Source organism: Hordeum vulgare, unplaced genomic scaffold, assembly GCF_904849725.1.
Source record: "Hordeum vulgare subsp. vulgare unplaced genomic scaffold, MorexV3_pseudomolecules_assembly, whole genome shotgun sequence".
NCBI classification, from domain to species: domain Eukaryota; kingdom Viridiplantae; phylum Streptophyta; class Magnoliopsida; order Poales; family Poaceae; genus Hordeum; species Hordeum vulgare.
Window position 1 is genome coordinate 101,554 of NW_025422525.1, and position 18,167 is coordinate 119,720.

General features: G+C 43.7%; 2 protein-coding genes across 2 annotated transcripts; both read right to left on the bottom strand.

Annotated features, from left to right (window-relative positions):
* Positions 1–279: 279 nt before the first annotated feature.
* Positions 280–1,783, bottom strand: LOC123418975. The gene is made up of 3 exons (XM_045107098.1): positions 1,720–1,783; positions 891–1,535; positions 280–809 (listed from the first exon to the last, which is right to left on the bottom strand). Exons 1-3 carry the CDS (start codon positions 1,723–1,725, stop codon positions 552–554), a joined length of 909 nt encoding a protein of 302 aa, XP_044963033.1. The 5' UTR covers positions 1,726–1,783; the 3' UTR covers positions 280–551.
* Positions 1,784–13,779: 11,996 nt separating this feature from the next.
* LOC123418981 lies at positions 13,780–15,289 on the bottom strand. The gene is made up of 3 exons (XM_045107104.1): positions 15,226–15,289; positions 14,397–15,041; positions 13,780–14,315 (listed from the first exon to the last, which is right to left on the bottom strand). Exons 1-3 carry the CDS (start codon positions 15,229–15,231, stop codon positions 14,058–14,060), a joined length of 909 nt encoding a protein of 302 aa, XP_044963039.1. The 5' UTR covers positions 15,232–15,289; the 3' UTR covers positions 13,780–14,057.
* Between the last annotated feature and the right edge of the window lie 2,878 nt (positions 15,290–18,167).

The following is an 18,167-nucleotide window of genomic DNA, read 5'->3' on the forward strand; positions in this document are numbered from 1 at the left end:
ATTACTTTAGGTGTAGGCTTGGCATCACTATCAGTCTGTGGTTCAATATTATTATTGTGTACGTCCTTTTCATCTGTCTTAACACTATCCATTTTCTTATGAGGGATGTTGATGATGTTGCTAAAAAGAGCCTCGCCTACATTCTTTTCCATGTGCATAACATAAACGTTACGGGGAAGTTTTAGGTCCTTGGAGTGGGGGAGTGTAATGTTGATATGTTGATACCGTGCTAAAACTTTAGGATGTAAAAGCAACGGAGCAGATACATGTGTGTAAGGAAACGGGTGGTACAACTTTATTGCAAGCCATGGGCGCACATTATTACATGCACATACACAAACACACACATTACCCTTGAAAGTAGGTAGATCGAGCTGCAGCCCGCAAAGTGGGACCCCATCGTCCTTATTCACCACGTACAAACACACACATAGCCAGCTAGCATAGCATGCAGCTGGGGTTTAATTGGAACGTACATACGTGCTAGGATCTGCAGGTACGTACGTGTGGGATCGATGGGATAGAGTAGAGCTGCTAGCAAGGTGGATGGTTCATTCGGGCGCGACCCCGACGTAGGCGCCGATGGCGACGAGGCTATCCCCGGAGCTGCCGAAGAAGGCGACCGCGGCCGCATCATCCAGTGCACCGTTGTCCGGCAGCGGCACGCTAAAGGTCTTAGTCCCTGCAGATGGGTTGCGCCCGAACGTGTGCGAAGCCCCCTGGTTGGTGTCGAAATTGAGGAAGGTGATGCCATAGGTGTCGTAAGCGCCGGTGATGCTGCTCACGTACTCGCTTTGGTTCATGAAAATCTGCACCACATCACAAGCATGCAAAAACTAACTAAGTATACTTGTATAGTAGACAAGTAGAAAGGAAATTAATTAACGTACGGTATGCTCCTCTCCAGCTTTCTTGCCCCAGAGGGGGACACTAATGGCCTGGTCACTCTTGGTAAGGTAGGTGAAGGAGAAGCCATGGATGCGCTCGCTGCTGTGGATGGTGAAGCTCTCCAGCTTGCACGGATCGGCATCTGGCCTGATGTCCCGTGGTGCGCCGCTTTTGGCGCCCCACTTACCGACCTTGGCGGGCGAGCCTTTCACGTAGACGCCCAACGCCTTGAGGGTCACGTCTGAGCGGCCAAAGAAGGCGACCAACTCGCCTTTCCCCTGCGGCAGCGGCAAGCTGAACTCGCCTCCCTGCACCGGATACCCGTAGGTCTTGTGCTTGGTCGTGTTCGTTTCTAGCGTGAGCGATCCGATGCCCTCATTGTCGAAGGTGCCGCCCACGAGCTTGAGCTGCTCGCCTTCCCTCATTTCAATGGTGTTGGGATTCCCGCTGTTGCTGCCCCAGATGGCGCTCTTGACGCTGCTCCCCTGCTGGTCCACGTATTTGAAGGAGAAACCTTTGATGCCGCATACCCCAGGAGATTCGACGCTATAGATGGTGATGCTCTCTAGGCGTTGGGGCCTGCTTTCGGCGTTGATATCCTGAGGGGATCCGTCTGGTGCACCCCATGCACCAACCTTCATCACAACCTAAATGCATCACAAATTCATTAATCAACATCCTGCACATGCATTTCATTTCTCTATACATGTATACATCCATCCAACTCTAGCTAATTGATTCATTGGTATTTAAGCGTGCCATGTTTGTATATATAAAACAGCTACGGTAAAGAAAAAGAGGTTACATGCACATACTACCCATATTTCTTACCGCCATCTTTTTCTGGAGCTACTTCAACTGCAAGTCCAACTCTGAAATGTATGTGTGTGTGAGAGTGTGTTGCGATGGATCGTATGATCAGGCATGGCCGCCTATTTATAGCGAGTTTGCGCCCAACAATGATACTATCTGCATGCTACAGTTGGCATCAATTAGTCACATAGGCTATTAATTGCATGGAGTGAGTAGGTTACTAATTAATAGCTTAGACTTATAGAGTCCATTGGTTCAATGAATCCTAAGCCTATGACACCCCGCTACCGACTAGATCGTGATGGCGCGCGTTGTGGCGTCGGACCATTTTTTCAATAGATTGTTTGGATTTTCTTACAAATTTATATGGAGGCAACAAAAAGTATCACATTGTTACACCCCATCCATTCTGACAAAGCGACCATAGAAATATTTAAAAACATTGACGCTAGAAATATGTGAACTTCTTCACAAAAAAAATCAATTCATTGCGGTTATTATAGTTGAGAAATATTTTCGAATTCACAAGCTAGCTAGGTTAATCCAAGTTTTTTATCGTGTATTCACATCAATCACAGCCAACAAAAGAAGCACATAATTCTTGTGCGGCTTGATGATCCGGTGTCCTCCTCTTTTACACACCAACATGATCCAGTTGGAGCATGGGTGACCACACTGCTTGTTGGCCAGTGGTGATTGTACTATTCCAACTAATTTGTGGTCACGGATTGAGTCTGATGCATTCCCATGGCGCCTATCAAGCTACAGGTGGATGAACCGTGCTGATTGTACCGTTCCAATTAATTGGTGGTCACAAAATGAGTCAGATGCATTCCCATGACACCTATCAAGTTATAGTTGGATTTCTCGTGCTGCAAGGCCTTCCGTAATGCATTGTATCTTAGCGTGTTATCCTAGGTATGACTAGGATCTAAGAAACAACCATCCTAATGCATTGTTTCTTAGAGGTTGTATCTAAAATAAGTTGCATTAAATGTTTTGGGGCTAATACTTGCTTGTGATTGGGCTAGCATCTTTTTTTGCCTATGATCTCGTGCTAGAGCCGTATGTTATATAAGATACAACTACACTCTCTTTCTTCATTAACTATGGTGCCACATAAGCAAATTGCCTATGATACCGCGCTAAGATACTCTCATTACGGAAGGCCTTAGTTGTTGGTTGCAAAATGAGTCACGTGCATTCCCGTTTACTTAGCCTATGAAGCTAGCTACAGCTGGATTAATTGATCATGGTGCCTCTACTATTCGAATTTATTGCTGGTCTAAAAGAGAGTCAAATACATTCCCATGGCCTTGTTCTTAGGTTTTGCATATTCTCAGTCAAGTTTCTTCTTCTCCGTGCGAAGCGATATGGTGGAAGCCATCATGTTTCTCCATCAGCATGATGATTTACGCTTGGTTAATGTTAGCGAGATGGGCTCACTGTTCGCGGAAGTTATCGTTGCCTCTCATTTTCGAAATGCTGGGTCTAGGTTGCCGGACACATATTGAGGAATCGCAGCCCTCGCAGAACACACTACTAGAAAAAAGGCTGTTAGTGGCGCACATGTTTTGGATACTTATGGCGCACTATAGGTGCGCCACTATTATCACGCCACTACTAATAAATAGTAATGGCGCACGCATGGTGCGTCACTGTTAATATACATAACAGTGGCGCATCACCTGGTGTGCCATTACTAGGCCCACAAGTGCGCCACTGCTGTGGTTTACTAATGGCGTATTTTTAGATAATGCGCCACTGAGGTGTTTATTTATGTGGGCCACTAAAATGCAATATGGTGCGCCACTACTATGAATATTAGGAATTTTTTTTTTTGCTTTTCTGATATTTGCACAGGTTACAAAATACATTACAACACAGAATATAAACAGCACAACATATAAACAACAGATTTATCGAATACAATAAAAGATTAGTCTCCGAATACAATTCATCATAGTGATACATATATAAGTGATGTAGAAGTAAGTTATACATATTCTATACAATAGTTTCATAAAATATCATGACATCATCTCGAAAATAGCGATACATAGTGATGTAGAAGTAATCATCATAGTCAATGAGACATCATATAACAAAAGTTGGTCACTAGTCATAACCACAACTCCTCCTCATCATCATCGTCAACTCTAACACATTGTAGCACATCATCACATCATCTCGGAAATAGCTAATAATCGTCATAGTCATTACCGCCAATAGTATTTAATATCATTTTCGTCAATGAGACATCATATAACAAAAGTTGGTCACTAGTCATAATCACAACTCCTCCTCCTCATCATCATCAACTCTAACAAATCGTAGCACATAATAACACATTGTACCTAGGACCTACTCCTCTGCTTAGGTAGAATATCATAAAACAAGATAGACCCTGACTCTCCATTATGGAGAATGGAGATGATCTTGTCTCCAATTCTTGGCCTATGCACAATGTTGCTTCCGAGTAGCTCTCTACGATTGACCATACATTTTTTCCAATCTTTGATTGTCATGACTTCATCGGTTTTAGAATTCCGGTATGGACAGGAGTGATGCAGATACATAGGCTGACCTGGCCGTGCTGGTCGTATCATCATAACATCAACGCGACCTCTTGGTAACATCAGATGAGGCACACAATCTTGCGGGATTTTCTGTTGAAAAACATAGTATTAGCTTTGTAGCTAGCAATGTAGTTTAGTTTTACAAGAATTTATGCAAAATATGCATGGATGTCGTAATAGTAGAAAATCTTACCATGCAATCTCCATGCATGTTACCGTAGTTCACCACGTGCACTGGCGGCACATATTGACCATAATGTTGGGGAGTTTGCTGATAGGTATTGTAATTCTCAAAATTATTGATAAATGCGACAAGAAGATGTTTCACCTTACAAGTTAATTCTGCTTCATCATTGTAGTAATAGGTTCTGCCTACCATTTTCCGTTCATTTTTTGAAGAATGAAAATAAGATATCAATGGAAATAAGTTGTCAACTATTTTTAAATAAACAATATAAATTACTTAATAAATGTGGTCGAGAAACTCACATAATGGTAGAACTGGAGGCGTACGCACATCGACGATATTACCTTCAATTTCATCTTCCGGACGAATATCAAAGGTGATAAGCATATTAGGCTCAAATGCATAAGCCTTGCATAGTGCTACCCAAGTTTTGCATTCAAAAAAGGAGTAGGTGTCTACATTGTACAATTTTACGGCAAAAGTATAACCATGCTCGGTCCTCAAGTGAACTATCTTTACCTCCATATTTATTTCAGTACTGAAACCAATTTTATCCAACACATAATGTCTTGCATCGCAGGGGATACGCTAGTAGAATAGTAAAAAGTAAAAATTATAAGTTGAAGCAAAAGAAGTCATGCTTAATTACGAATAAAGACTTGTCATTGTGACTTACTGTATCCACTTTAAAGTCCTCATCCAGCATGATGCTGAAGCGCCTATCATCAACTAGGTAAGGCGTGTCGCAAAGGCCGTGCTTATCTTGGTTGTATTCGCACATAACGAATTCCTCTTCGTCGTCGGACATTTCCTAAAATAGAGAAAATTTCGGCATGACATTTACTAAAAAGTGGACATATGGAGCGTCTGAAATTTGCCGAAACGGAAATGAATCAACATTCTGACAAAACATAGGCCACTCGGATATAGCAACAATGAACAAGTACAAAAGATGCTGTAAAATAGAGAATATTATGAACAACATCTCATGCCTAACCATATTGCAAAATTTCTTATACCAAAACATAGGCCACTCGGATATAGCAACATTATAAGTCTCTTAACCCCTAGATGCATTGGTAGACCCTCATACCAAAATTACTGATAAACACTACTACTATCTCCTATCCACATATATTACTTTAGATGGATTGAATAACCTTTGGACAAACTTTAGGTGAAAATATTACTATCTACTATAGAGTTAGTAACTTAGACTAATAATTCTACGTAGTTGCACCATTCATCCATCCATCTAGCAAGCAACTAGCACCACTAATCCATCCATCAAGCAAATCATATAGGGAGTACTACCTACCGTCAGCATACATCCATCTATCCACCATCCATGTGTGTAACTAGTAGTACAAACTATATTTACATTTCTGCCATATGAACACATCTATAATAAAATTATTTCTGCCATATCAACACAATACTATCAATACATCTATATGAAAATTTTGTCTGCCATTTCATCACAATACAATCAATACATCTATAGAACACATCATAGCAAATCAGAGGAGCTGCTCACAGGAGAAAACCACTTCCAAAAAATCAGAGCCGGGCCATGGGGAGGGGGGATGAGGGTGGGGCGCCGTTCGCCGGAGTGGGTCGCCGGAGGGGCCGGACCGGGCCAGGAGCTCGCGGCGAGGGAGGGATGGACCCGTAGGGAGGAAGGAGGCGTTGGGATCGGGCCGAGGGAGGGGTGGAGCCCGTGGAGAGGGAGGAGTCGTCGGGTTTGGGCCGAGGGAAAGATCGCCTGAGATGGCCTCGGCGGCCGCGGCGACGGCGGTGGGGGGCGAACCCTAGAAGCAGCGAGCGACAGAGGAGAGAGAGGAGCCTGGTCGAGTGCGTGAGGAGCCTGGGGTCGGGTCGAGTGTGGGAGGAGCCTGGGGTCGGGTCGGTGGCATTTTGCATGTAATAAGAGCAAAGATTGTTAGTAGTGGCGCACCGTAGGTGTGGTGCGCCATTACTAGTTAAAACTAGTAACGGCGCACTTTCCCCTGGTTCACCACTGCTAAGTCTGGAAAGGGTGTGGGACGAGGACAAAAACTAGTAATGAGCACCGCACAACAGGTGCGTCATTAGTAATATGGCAAATAATGGTGCACCTATATGTGATGCGCCACTACAATATAGCAGTGGCGCATCACATACATGATGCGTCATTAATGTCCATATTAGCTATAGCCGTTTTTCTAGTAGTGACATGATCACCAGCGACACTAGCATAAGCTTGGGAATGCAGTGTCTCGAGGGATGGCAAACTTCATATATTGTCCGAGGGAAGTTCCGGTGCAAGCACATGAGGCGAGTGTCAAAACCAGATTGCGAAGGGGCCAATGCATGTATGTTTATCTCTTAAGTTTCAACTTTGAATGACATGTTTATTCTTATCCTGATGATTGCAGTGGGCCACCCGCACTAGTAGGAAATATCTTAGCAGTGGCCTGGCAATTTGGCCCTTAGTGGGCTGATTCAGAACCGCCACTGATTATGCGACAGGTAATGGCTACTGGTGGTGTGTGGGATCACACGCTACTGATAACAAGTTATTAGTTGTGTGCTTTCGTTTGCGCACGCCACTGATAAAACCAATTCTAGCGGCGTGACCGTACAACGCACGTCACAAATATCTATAGCAAGCGAGTGGCGAGCCATTTATGTCATACACCCTTGCAAGATATATGAAAAACAAAAAAAATCATGGACGACGATTTGGTTGTCCTCTTAAATCTTCACGATGATGCACGGGAGGGAATCGCTCGGGTCGATGCCAGATTCCCTCCGGCTGGCGCTGCCTACTAGTGAGAGGGGTGTGACCCAGACCTCACGTCGCATAGCCGGGGACAAGTGCCATTTGCACATGCTTCGCTTGATTGCAGCGGTCCGTAATCTTGGATAACCCGACAAATAATCATATTTGAGAATACGAAATGAAGCAGCAGTAAGTGTTCCACTGATAATAAAAATGTTCATTTATGCTTATGTAATCATATTTTTGTTATTCTACCCAATTTACCTAAGGGCATCCCATTTATGGTATTTAGTATATCAGTTACTTGATTTCCTAATTAATTGAAATCCTTGTTAGCACTCTTCTCCATGACTATGATACACTGCATACAAGAAGTGTCTAGGTGCACCAAACTCGCGTAATTCTTCTATGTTGCGGAACATGGTGGCCTGTTGGTAGAGAGGCACGTGAACATTTCATTAATGCACCATGTATACAATCTATAATGACAATTCATATCCCATGTTGCATGTTTGTTTTTGCCATGGCTTATTATTTGTCTTGGCACTATGGATTGGTTTTATTTACTGAATACATGGATGTGTATGTTGTCATTCCAAGCCAATTTGTGTATGTTAACCTTACTTTTTTATCTTAGTATATATGCGACTTTCAATATTTATTGACTAATATAAGGTTATATTTGTACAAGTATAATATATTTTATGTGCCTATATATATTATAAAATCCTAACTAGGTGACTATGATACACTGCATACAAGAAGTGTCTAGGTGCACCAAACTCGCGTAATTCTTCTATGTTGTGGAACATGGTGGCCTGTTGGTAGAGAGGCACGTGAACATATGCACCAAACTCACCTTCATTTTTTATCTTAGTATATATGTGACTTTCAATATTTATTGACTAATATAAGGCTATGTTTGTACAAGTATAATATATTTTATGTGTCCATATATATTAAAAAATCCTATCAATTATCGTATAAATAGACGGGCACGGCAACGAGCCAGCAACCCTTGTTCCTTGCTCGCGCTTATGTGTATGCACGCTGCACCCAGACCAGTCAATCGGCTGGGTCTCTTCATATTGGACCTAGTCAATCGATCACCATGCACGCGCGCCCCATGGTTGGACGCATGCACCCAAGAAGCCCATCCAATCCCTTCTCTTCTAGCTATGCCCATTCATGCAGCCAGGCACGCCTTTGATAGGTAGGGTGGTTTCGCCGGTTCGCCTGCGGACTTTGATAGTTTTGGCCGTTTTTCCTATATGAGGACAATTTTTTAGATGGGTTCTTTTTACCGTCCCGTCTGAGGCTATCACAAGAGGCCCGGCGGCATCCGAGGTCATGGGTCCTGTGGAGCGGGGGACCGTCCCGGCTGGATCTAACTTGTCGCACTAGGGTTGCAGCGGCGGCGCTCCCACGGGCGAAGAAGACGAGCGATGCATCTTGTCGGCGAGGAGACTCGTCGGCGCAACAGATGGAGGACCAGAGCCTCAACCGCCTTGCAAACTCATCTCCTGCTATCAAGCCAAGAGTCGTTGGTAGGACGGGATGCTAGTAGGGGTCCTGGCAGAACCTGCTCCGGTTCGTCTAGGCTGATCTGAGGGAGCGCATGAGAGAGAGAGGGGGAGGGAGGGAGGGAGAGAGAGAGATAGATAGATAGATAGATAAATAGAGAGAGAGAGAGAGAGAGAGAGAGAGAGAGAGAGAGAGAGAGAGAGAGAGAGAGACTGACTGATGGGGCAGGGTCGGTTGACCCGAGCCAGCCCACTTAAGTGGATGGACCCACTGTCAGAAGGGCAGAAGGGTAATTTGATAAATCTAGTTAAATTCAAATAACGTTCAAACTTCAATGATTTGCTCACAAAATTCTACACACCCAAAAATAAATAAAAATATGCTACACACTCCTAAATTTATGAGCAAATTTAATATAACTTTTGTTTTGTGCTTAAAGAAAACTTTTCTTTCAATGAAAAATTCAAAGATCCTTAAGTGGAAATGATTTGAAATTATTTTTATTAAAATTAATTTCTTGAGGAAAATATATGGGAAACTTTTTATAAAGGTCAATTATATGAACTACTTGAATTTCAAATCATAACAAGTTTATTCCTCATTATAAATGTTTATGAAACCCTAATAATACACATTTACTTAGGAAAAATTCTCAAAAACACTTTTAAATCAAATTTTGGGGATTAAAAAAGGGCATCTCATTATATGCATAATAGTATGAATTTGGATATTAAACATTGTCGTATCAGACAATGATGCTGATTTTCAGAACCCGAAGTTCGCGGGTCACTCAAAGATTTAGACTTCACTTTATCTCAGTCTCAAGGAAAGTTCATTCTTGCATATCAACTAAAGTATTTTACTACAGTACTTTTAAAAACTTTATTTTATTTCTGCATGATTGATTGGTTGGTGAAACGACAGACTGATTGTTGTGGTGGAGGTTACATCGTACCGGAAAGTTAGGACTAATAACAATTGTTCCACGGCTTATAGAGCGCCGTATTTACGCGTCAACCAAAGGTTCAGGTATGGGCCGGAGGGGTCATAAGTATCTTCTTCCTTATAACATATTCTCGGATACACTGCCTGGTTGGGTCGTTGATACAACCAACGTGCGTGGGAACGCCGTGAACTTTCCCCGACGGGTCCGATGAAGGTAGTGATGTCTCGGGTGGGGTGACAGAGATGGATTGGGGCCCACGTAGGCCAGGGATCTGATCTGTCACGACAAGGGCGAATGTGTGGGGTTGAAGAATACTCGGAATGTATCCAAGAATCTCAGACATGACAAACCACACTCTGGAGTGTGAAACTTGTATCAGGGGTAATGCTACTTTTGGGAAAGGTGGCGCACCTGTGCAGAGTGTATCAAATTGTGACAGTTACATCCGTGTTCCCGAAAGAAACTATGTTCGCGGTGGAAAAGGAACCTTAACTGATTCTCAAACCCGTGAGGGCTGACTAAACTTGTTGTGTGACCCTCGTTACTCAACCCATCCATTGACCCTTTGCTTAGATTTTGAGGAGGTCAACAATGATGTCAACGATAAGAGCACCGAAGGCCCCAGGAATTCTAGTACGAAGCGCCAGATCTATGCGCAGGAGTAGAAGGAGTCGACTACATCATCGCATACGGAACTGATGACAATAGAGAAGATGAATCAGAGGAGTAACTGAAAGTGAGACTAGACTAGTATTAGAAGGTAACCTAGTCGAGCAGCTCTAGTATCTAAATTGTTGGGCTATCATGTTTCTCAGTTAGCTTTTACAAGTGTTAGGTCAACTATCTCAAGTTGAGTACGTACCGTTTGATCTTTATTTGATGTCTGAGGAAGAGGTTGAACAGTTTATGCACTTTTGGCTTGTAATATTAAGCGTTCTGTAATATTAGTGGACCGCAATATTTCTGTTGTACTACTCTGAGGGATGTAATATTTATGCAGAAGGACTTCCATGAGTGTTATGTCAATGAATTGTGCACTACGCATGCAGGTTTGTACGGGGTCACCGTGCCACATCTCTTGTCGCCGACGAGACTGTCAGACGTGAGAGGAGAGGGGGACAGGGGCGGCGGCGCTAGGGAAGCCTTAGCTTGGTGGGGTGAGAGAGTACCCGTTTGTGACCGACCCACTTCTGTCCAAATCATATGACCTATTTTTTGGTTCTCAAGTAAAAGTGACCATTTATAGATTACTATTAGAATGCACGTGCGTTGCTACGGGCTACAATGTATGTAAATAAATTAAAAAATAAATAAATAAGGTCATCTTCAAGGTCGAGGTTTATTTCTCACTCGTACGTTCGAGCGTGTTCAGACATCAAACAGGCACACTGTCTACAAACTCCGGGCTCCCTCAAATAGAGTCCATGTGTTAGGGAGAATGTGGTTGTCCAGACTATGCACAATGTTATCTCCAAACATGCGATCCCGACTCAAAAACGTCACCCCATGACGCGCTCTTCCATTTTCATGCCGAATTCTCCCCTTGTCCCTCGGTTTCCCTCCGTAGCAGGACAATTCTCATTGGAGCCCTCTTCTTTAAAATCGGATGACACCCATCTCACCTTCGTCATGGCTTCCTATTTCCTTCACACCCTAATTCCTCATGCATCGCCAAGGAGGAGTCCCCCACTAGCTATCCCGCTCTCCTTCCTAATCACCACCCCTAGTATTCATGTTGATATACCACCGGCATCAAAGAGGCCGAGGTTTGCGCCGCCTATGATGCCCGCGAACCAATAAGGAAGATCCGATGTCTCATGTGCCATTGTTACCGTGTCCTTTATTAACTCATGAAGCAAAACCGCTTGCTCATGCAATTTGCTCTACAACTTCGTTAAAATTGAATACTCCAATCGAGCCATCTGGAACAAATCGCACTACAGGATCAACACCGCAAATCATTACCGACAGAAACTTATACAACAAGCATCATTTGGTTAAAATAAAACACCACACCTAAAGAAAATGCGATCATTTGACATATACACCTCCACCATCACTTACAGTCATAGCCGCTCCATACTACAATGACATCATGTGCAGCGTGTCCGTACTACGCTGATGACTCAGAATCTCCTTCACTGCGGTTATCTACACAATCGATTACTACGCCGGTCTTCTTCAGGTAATGAACCTTGGTGTGGTCTTGCAGGAGATTGTGCCGACCCCAGCTTGTCATGTTCTTCTACTTTCAGTAGAGCATCATGTTTGAGCTAAGAATGAGGCCTTCAATCTGACCAAAGGAAATTCTCAAGTATGGTCAGGAGATAATACTTGTGGCACTAAAACTATGCTCTTGCGAGGAACTTTGGAAGTGCATATTTATCGAACTGATAACTGTTCTGCTACAGACCATAGCATAGATGCTACGTCTACTGCTCCCCTGAAATGGCATGAGATGATTGTGCCATTTCGCATTACAGGAATATAAGCTGACTAACTGCTAGTGAGTAAGATATATGTAGCGCGTAGCAAACCCCCTACAATGTACATTCCTTCTTTTTCATATCACACTACAAAAATAACAGTGCAAAATAAATAAAAATATGTAGCAAATTGGATGGCAGCCTGCAAATATTCTTGTAACTTAACAAGAAAGTATGTGACATATCACGCTTATATATTTTCTTCAAGCAGATATGGACAAAGAACATGTTGTATATTGTCCCAAATCTTCCGGTCAGAGGGTATTGCCTTTCTGAAAAGTACTCAAGACCATATTTGTTCTGTCAAAGTAACTACTATTGACATGAATGAAGAGGTCATAAAAAATATGAATGAACGTCTTTGAAAATAAAATTTCATGAGAGAGTACATAAAGAAATATTGTTTTGAAATATACTCTGTTCTGGCTAGCATGTGGTCTCCTCATGTTCATTGAGAGGTCACAAATCAGCGGTGAAAATATGTTGCATGAGAAAGGATAGTGCACGTTTTTTAAACGCTAAAAATACATCCCACCATGTGTTGGATGCTTTAGTGAGGAGGCTGCACATGAGGAGAACATGACCGGCGACCAGCCTCGATCTCGCTCGGCCATGCAGGACATGTCAGAGCAGAGTAATGACAAGAGAATAGACATGTACTTCACCATGGCAACCCGAATCAAGAGAAGAACATGGGCCACGGCCAGCTCGCACCTGATCTGGATACATCCGGCCAATGCTGAATTTTCAAATGCCACGGCCACACGAATCAAGATTAGTAGGTAGTCGGACCATGATCTGGATGTGTCAGTCCTCGTCCCGGCTTCCACATGGGCCCCTACGACGCTGCCGCAGTTCGGCAGCAGCCCATGCCCCCAAGCGCTTCATGAGTTGTTGCAGTCGTGGCCGAGCGAGATCTCAAGGTGACCTCGACGAAGGCGAGCGAGGCGTGGCGTCGGTGTCGGCGTCGGCGTCGGGCGGGACGGGGCGATGTGTGAGGCCATGGCGACGGGGTTGGTGGGGGCGCGGCGGCACCTGGATGGCCGGGCCGAAGCGGAGGAGCGGCGGTAGGAAGGGGAGGCTGGGAAGGAAAGATGTGGTGATTGGGGTGCGGGGGCGAAGGACGTGCTTAGGTTTCATCGTGTTCTTTTTTTCACCATCGGTTTTATGTGGGGGGGATGGAGTCAGAGGTGGGATAAAAAAAGGACGAAAATAAGCCGGGAGCGGTAGCTACCAACTCCCAAATTAGGAATAGAGATACCAATCTCAAAAATCATTGTTACCAGTTCCTTTATTATCGTGACAAATTATTTGTAACAATTACTTTAGGTGTAGGCTTGGCATCACTATCAGTCTGTGGTTCAATATTATTATTGTGTACGTCCTTTTCATCTGTCTTAACACTATCCATTTTCTTATGAGGGATGTTGATGATGTTGCTAAAAAGAGCCTCGCCTACATTCTTTTCCATGTGCATAACATAAACGTTACGGGGAAGTTTTAGGTCCTTGGAGTGGGGGAGTGTAATGTTGATATGTTGATACCGTGCTAAAACTTTAGGATGTAAAAGCAACGGAGCAGATACATGTGTGTAAGGAAACGGGTGGTACAACTTTATTGCAAGCCATGGGCGCACATTATTACATGCACATACACAAACACACACATTACCCTTGAAAGTAGGTAGATCGAGCTGCAGCCCGCAAAGTGGGACCCCATCGTCCTTATTCACCACGTACAAACACACACATAGCCAGCTAGCATAGCATGCAGCTGGGGTTTAATTGGAACGTACATACGTGCTAGGATCTGCAGGTACGTACGTGTGGGATCGATGGGATAGAGTAGAGCTGCTAGCAAGGTGGATGGTTCATTCGGGCGCGACCCCGACGTAGGTGCCGATGGCGACGAGCCTATCCCCGGAGCTGCCGAAGAAGGCGACCGCGGCCGCATCATCCAGTGCACCGTTGTCCGGCAGCGGCACGCTAAAGGTCTTAGTCCCTGCAGATGGGTTGCGCCCGAACGTGTGCGAAGCCCCCTGGTTGGTGTCGAAATTGAGGAAGGTGATGCCATAGGTGTCGTAAGCGCCGGTGATGCTGCTCACGTACTCGCTTTGGTTCATGAAAATCTGCACCACATCACAAGCATGCAAAAACTAACTAAGTATACTTGTATAGTAGACAAGTAGAAAGGAAATTAATTAACGTACGGTATGCTCCTCTCCAGCTTTCTTGCCCCAGAGGGGGACACTAATGGCCTGGTCACTCTTGGTAAGGTAGGTGAAGGAGAAGCCATGGATGCGCTCGCTGCTGTGGATGGTGAAGCTCTCCAGCTTGCACGGATCGGCATCTGGCCTGATGTCCCGTGGTGCGCCGCTTTTGGCGCCCCACTTACCGACCTTGGCGGGCGAGCCTTTCACGTAGACGCCCAACGCCTTGAGGGTCACGTCTGAGCGGCCAAAGAAGGCGACCAACTCGCCTTTCCCCTGCGGCAGCGGCAAGCTGAACTCGCCTCCCTGCACCGGATACCCGTAGGTCTTGTGCTTGGTCGTGTTCGTTTCTAGCGTGAGCGATCCGATGCCCTCATTGTCGAAGGTGCCGCCCACGAGCTTGAGCTGCTCGCCTTCCCTCATTTCAATGGTGTTGGGATTCCCGCTGTTGCTGCCCCAGATGGCGCTCTTGACGCTGCTCCCCTGCTGGTCCACGTATTTGAAGGAGAAACCTTTGATGCCGCATACCCCAGGAGATTCGACGCTATAGATGGTGATGCTCTCTAGGCGTTGGGGCCTGCTTTCGGCGTTGATATCCTGAGGGGATCCGTCTGGTGCACCCCATGCACCAACCTTCATCACAACCTAAATGCATCACAAATTCATTAATCAACATCCTGCACATGCATTTCATTTCTCTATACATGTATACATCCATCCAACTCTAGCTAATTGATTCATTGGTATTTAAGCGTGCCATGTTTGTATATATAAAACAGCTACGGTAAAGAAAAAGAGGTTACATGCACATACTACCCATATTTCTTACCGCCATCTTTTTCTGGAGCTACTTCAACTGCAAGTCCAACTCTGAAATGTATGTGTGTGTGAGAGTGTGTTGCGATGGATCGTATGATCAGGCATGGCCGCCTATTTATAGCGAGTTTGCGCCCAACAATGATACTATCTGCATGCTACAGTTGGCATCAATTAGTCACATAGGCTATTAATTGCATGGAGTGAGTAGGTTACTAATTAATAGCTTAGACTTATAGAGTCCGTTGGTTCAATGAATCCTAAGCCTATGACACCCCGCTACCGACTAGATCGTGATGGCGCGCGTTGTGGCGCCGGACCATTTTTTCAATAGATTGTTTGGATTTTCTTACAAATTTATATGGAGGCAACAAAAAGTATCACATTGTTACACCCCATCCATTCTGACAAAGCGACCATAGAAATATTTAAAAACATTGACGCTAGAAATATGTGAACTTCTTCACAAAAAAAATCAATTCATTGCGGTTATTATAGTTGAGAAATATTTTCGAATTCACAAGCTAGCTAGGTTAATCCAAGTTTTTTATCATGTATTCACATCAATCACAGCCAACAAAAGAAGCACATAATTCTTGTGCGGCTTGATGATCCGGTGTCCTCCTCTTTTACACACCAACATGATCCAGTTGGAGCATGGGTGACCACACTGCTTGTTGGCCAGTGGTGATTGTACTATTCCAACTAATTTGTGGTCACGGATTGAGTCTGATGCATTCCCATGGCGCCTATCAAGCTACAGGTGGATGAACCGTGCTGATTGTACCGTTCCAATTAATTGGTGGTCACAAAATGAGTCAGATGCATTCCCATGACACCTATCAAGTTATAGTTGGATTTCTCGTGCTGCAAGGCCTTGCGTAATGCATTGTATCTTAGCGTGTTATCCTAGGTATGACTAGGATCTAAGAAACAACCATCCTAATGCATTGTTTCTTAGAGGTTGTATCTAAAATAAGTTGCATTAAATGTTTTGGGGCTAATACTTGCTTGTGATTGGGCTAGCATCTTTTTTTGCCTATGATCTCGTGCTAGAGCCGTATGTTATATAAGATACAACTACACTCTCTTTCTTCATTAACTATGGTGCCACATAAGCAAATTGCCTATGATACCGCGCTAAGATACTCTCATTACGGAAGGCCTTAGTTGTTGGTTGCAAAATGAGTCACGTGCATTCCCGTTTACTTAGCCTATGAAGCTAGCTACAGCTGGATTAATTGATCATGGTGCCTCTACTATTCGAATTTATTGCTGGTCTAAAAGAGAGTCAAATACATTCCCATGGCCTTGTTCTTAGGTTTTGCATATTCTCAGTCAAGTTTCTTCTTCTCCGTGCGAAGCGATATGGTGGAAGCCATCATGTTTCTCCATCAGCATGATGATTTACGCTTGGTTAATGTTAGCGAGATGGGCTCACTGTTCGCGGAAGTTATCGTTGCCTCTCATTTTCGAAATGCTGGGTCTAGGTTGCCGGACACATATTGAGGAATCGCAGCCCTCGCAGAACACACTACTAGAAAAAAGGCTGTTAGTGGCGCACATGTTTTGGATACTTATGGCGCACTATAGGTGCGCCACTATTATCACGCCACTACTAATAAATAGTAATGGCGCACGCATGGTGCGTCACTGTTAATATACATAACAGTGGCGCATCACCTGGTGTGCCATTACTAGGCCCACAAGTGCGCCACTGCTGTGGTTTACTAATGGCGTATTTTTAGATAATGCGCCACTGAGGTGTTTATTTATGTGGGCCACTAAAATGCAATATGGTGCGTCACTACTATGAATATTAGGAATTTTTTTTTTGCTTTTCTGATATTTGCACAGGTTACAAAATACATTACAACACAGAATATAAACAGCACAACATATAAACAACAGATTTATCGAATACAATAAAAGATTAGTCTCCGAATACAATTCATCATAGTGATACATATATAAGTGATGTAGAAGTAAGTTATACATATTCTATACAATAGTTTCATAAAATATCATGACATCATCTCGAAAATAGCGATACATAGTGATGTAGAAGTAATCATCATAGTCAATGAGACATCATATAACAAAAGTTGGTCACTAGTCATAACCACAACTCCTCCTCATCATCATCGTCAACTCTAACACATTGTAGCACATCATCACATCATCTCGGAAATAGCTAATAATCGTCATAGTCATTACCGCCAATACTATTTAATATCATTTTCGTCAATGAGACATCATATAACAAAAGTTGGTCACTAGTCATAATCACAACTCCTCCTCCTCATCATCATCAACTCTAACAAATCGTAGCACATAATAACACATTGTACCTAGGACCTACTCCTCTGCTTAGGTAGAATATCATAAAACAAGATAGACCCTGACTCTCCATTATGGAGAATGGAGATGATCTTGTCTCCAATTCTTGGCCTATGCACAATGTTGCTTCCGAGTAGCTCTCTACGATTGACCATACATTTTTTCCAATCTTTGATTGTCATGACTTCATCGGTTTTAGAATTCCGGTATGGACAGGAGTGATGCAGATACATAGGCTGACCTGGCCGTGCTGGTCGTATCATCATAGCATCAACGCGACCTCTTGGTAACATCAGATGAGGCACACAATCTTGCGGGATTTTCTGTTGAAAAACATAGTATTAGCTTTGTAGCTAGCAATGTAGTTTAGTTTTACAAGAATTTATGCAAAATATGCATGGATGTCGTAATAGTAGAAAATCTTACCATGCAATCTCCATGCATGTTACCGTAGTTCACCACGTGCACTGGCGGCACATATTGACCATAATGTTGGGGAGTTTGCTGATAGGTATTGTAATTCTCAAAATTATTGATAAATGCGACAAGAAGATGTTTCACCTTACAAGTTAATTCTGCTTCATCATTGTAGTAATAGGTTCTGCCTACCATTTT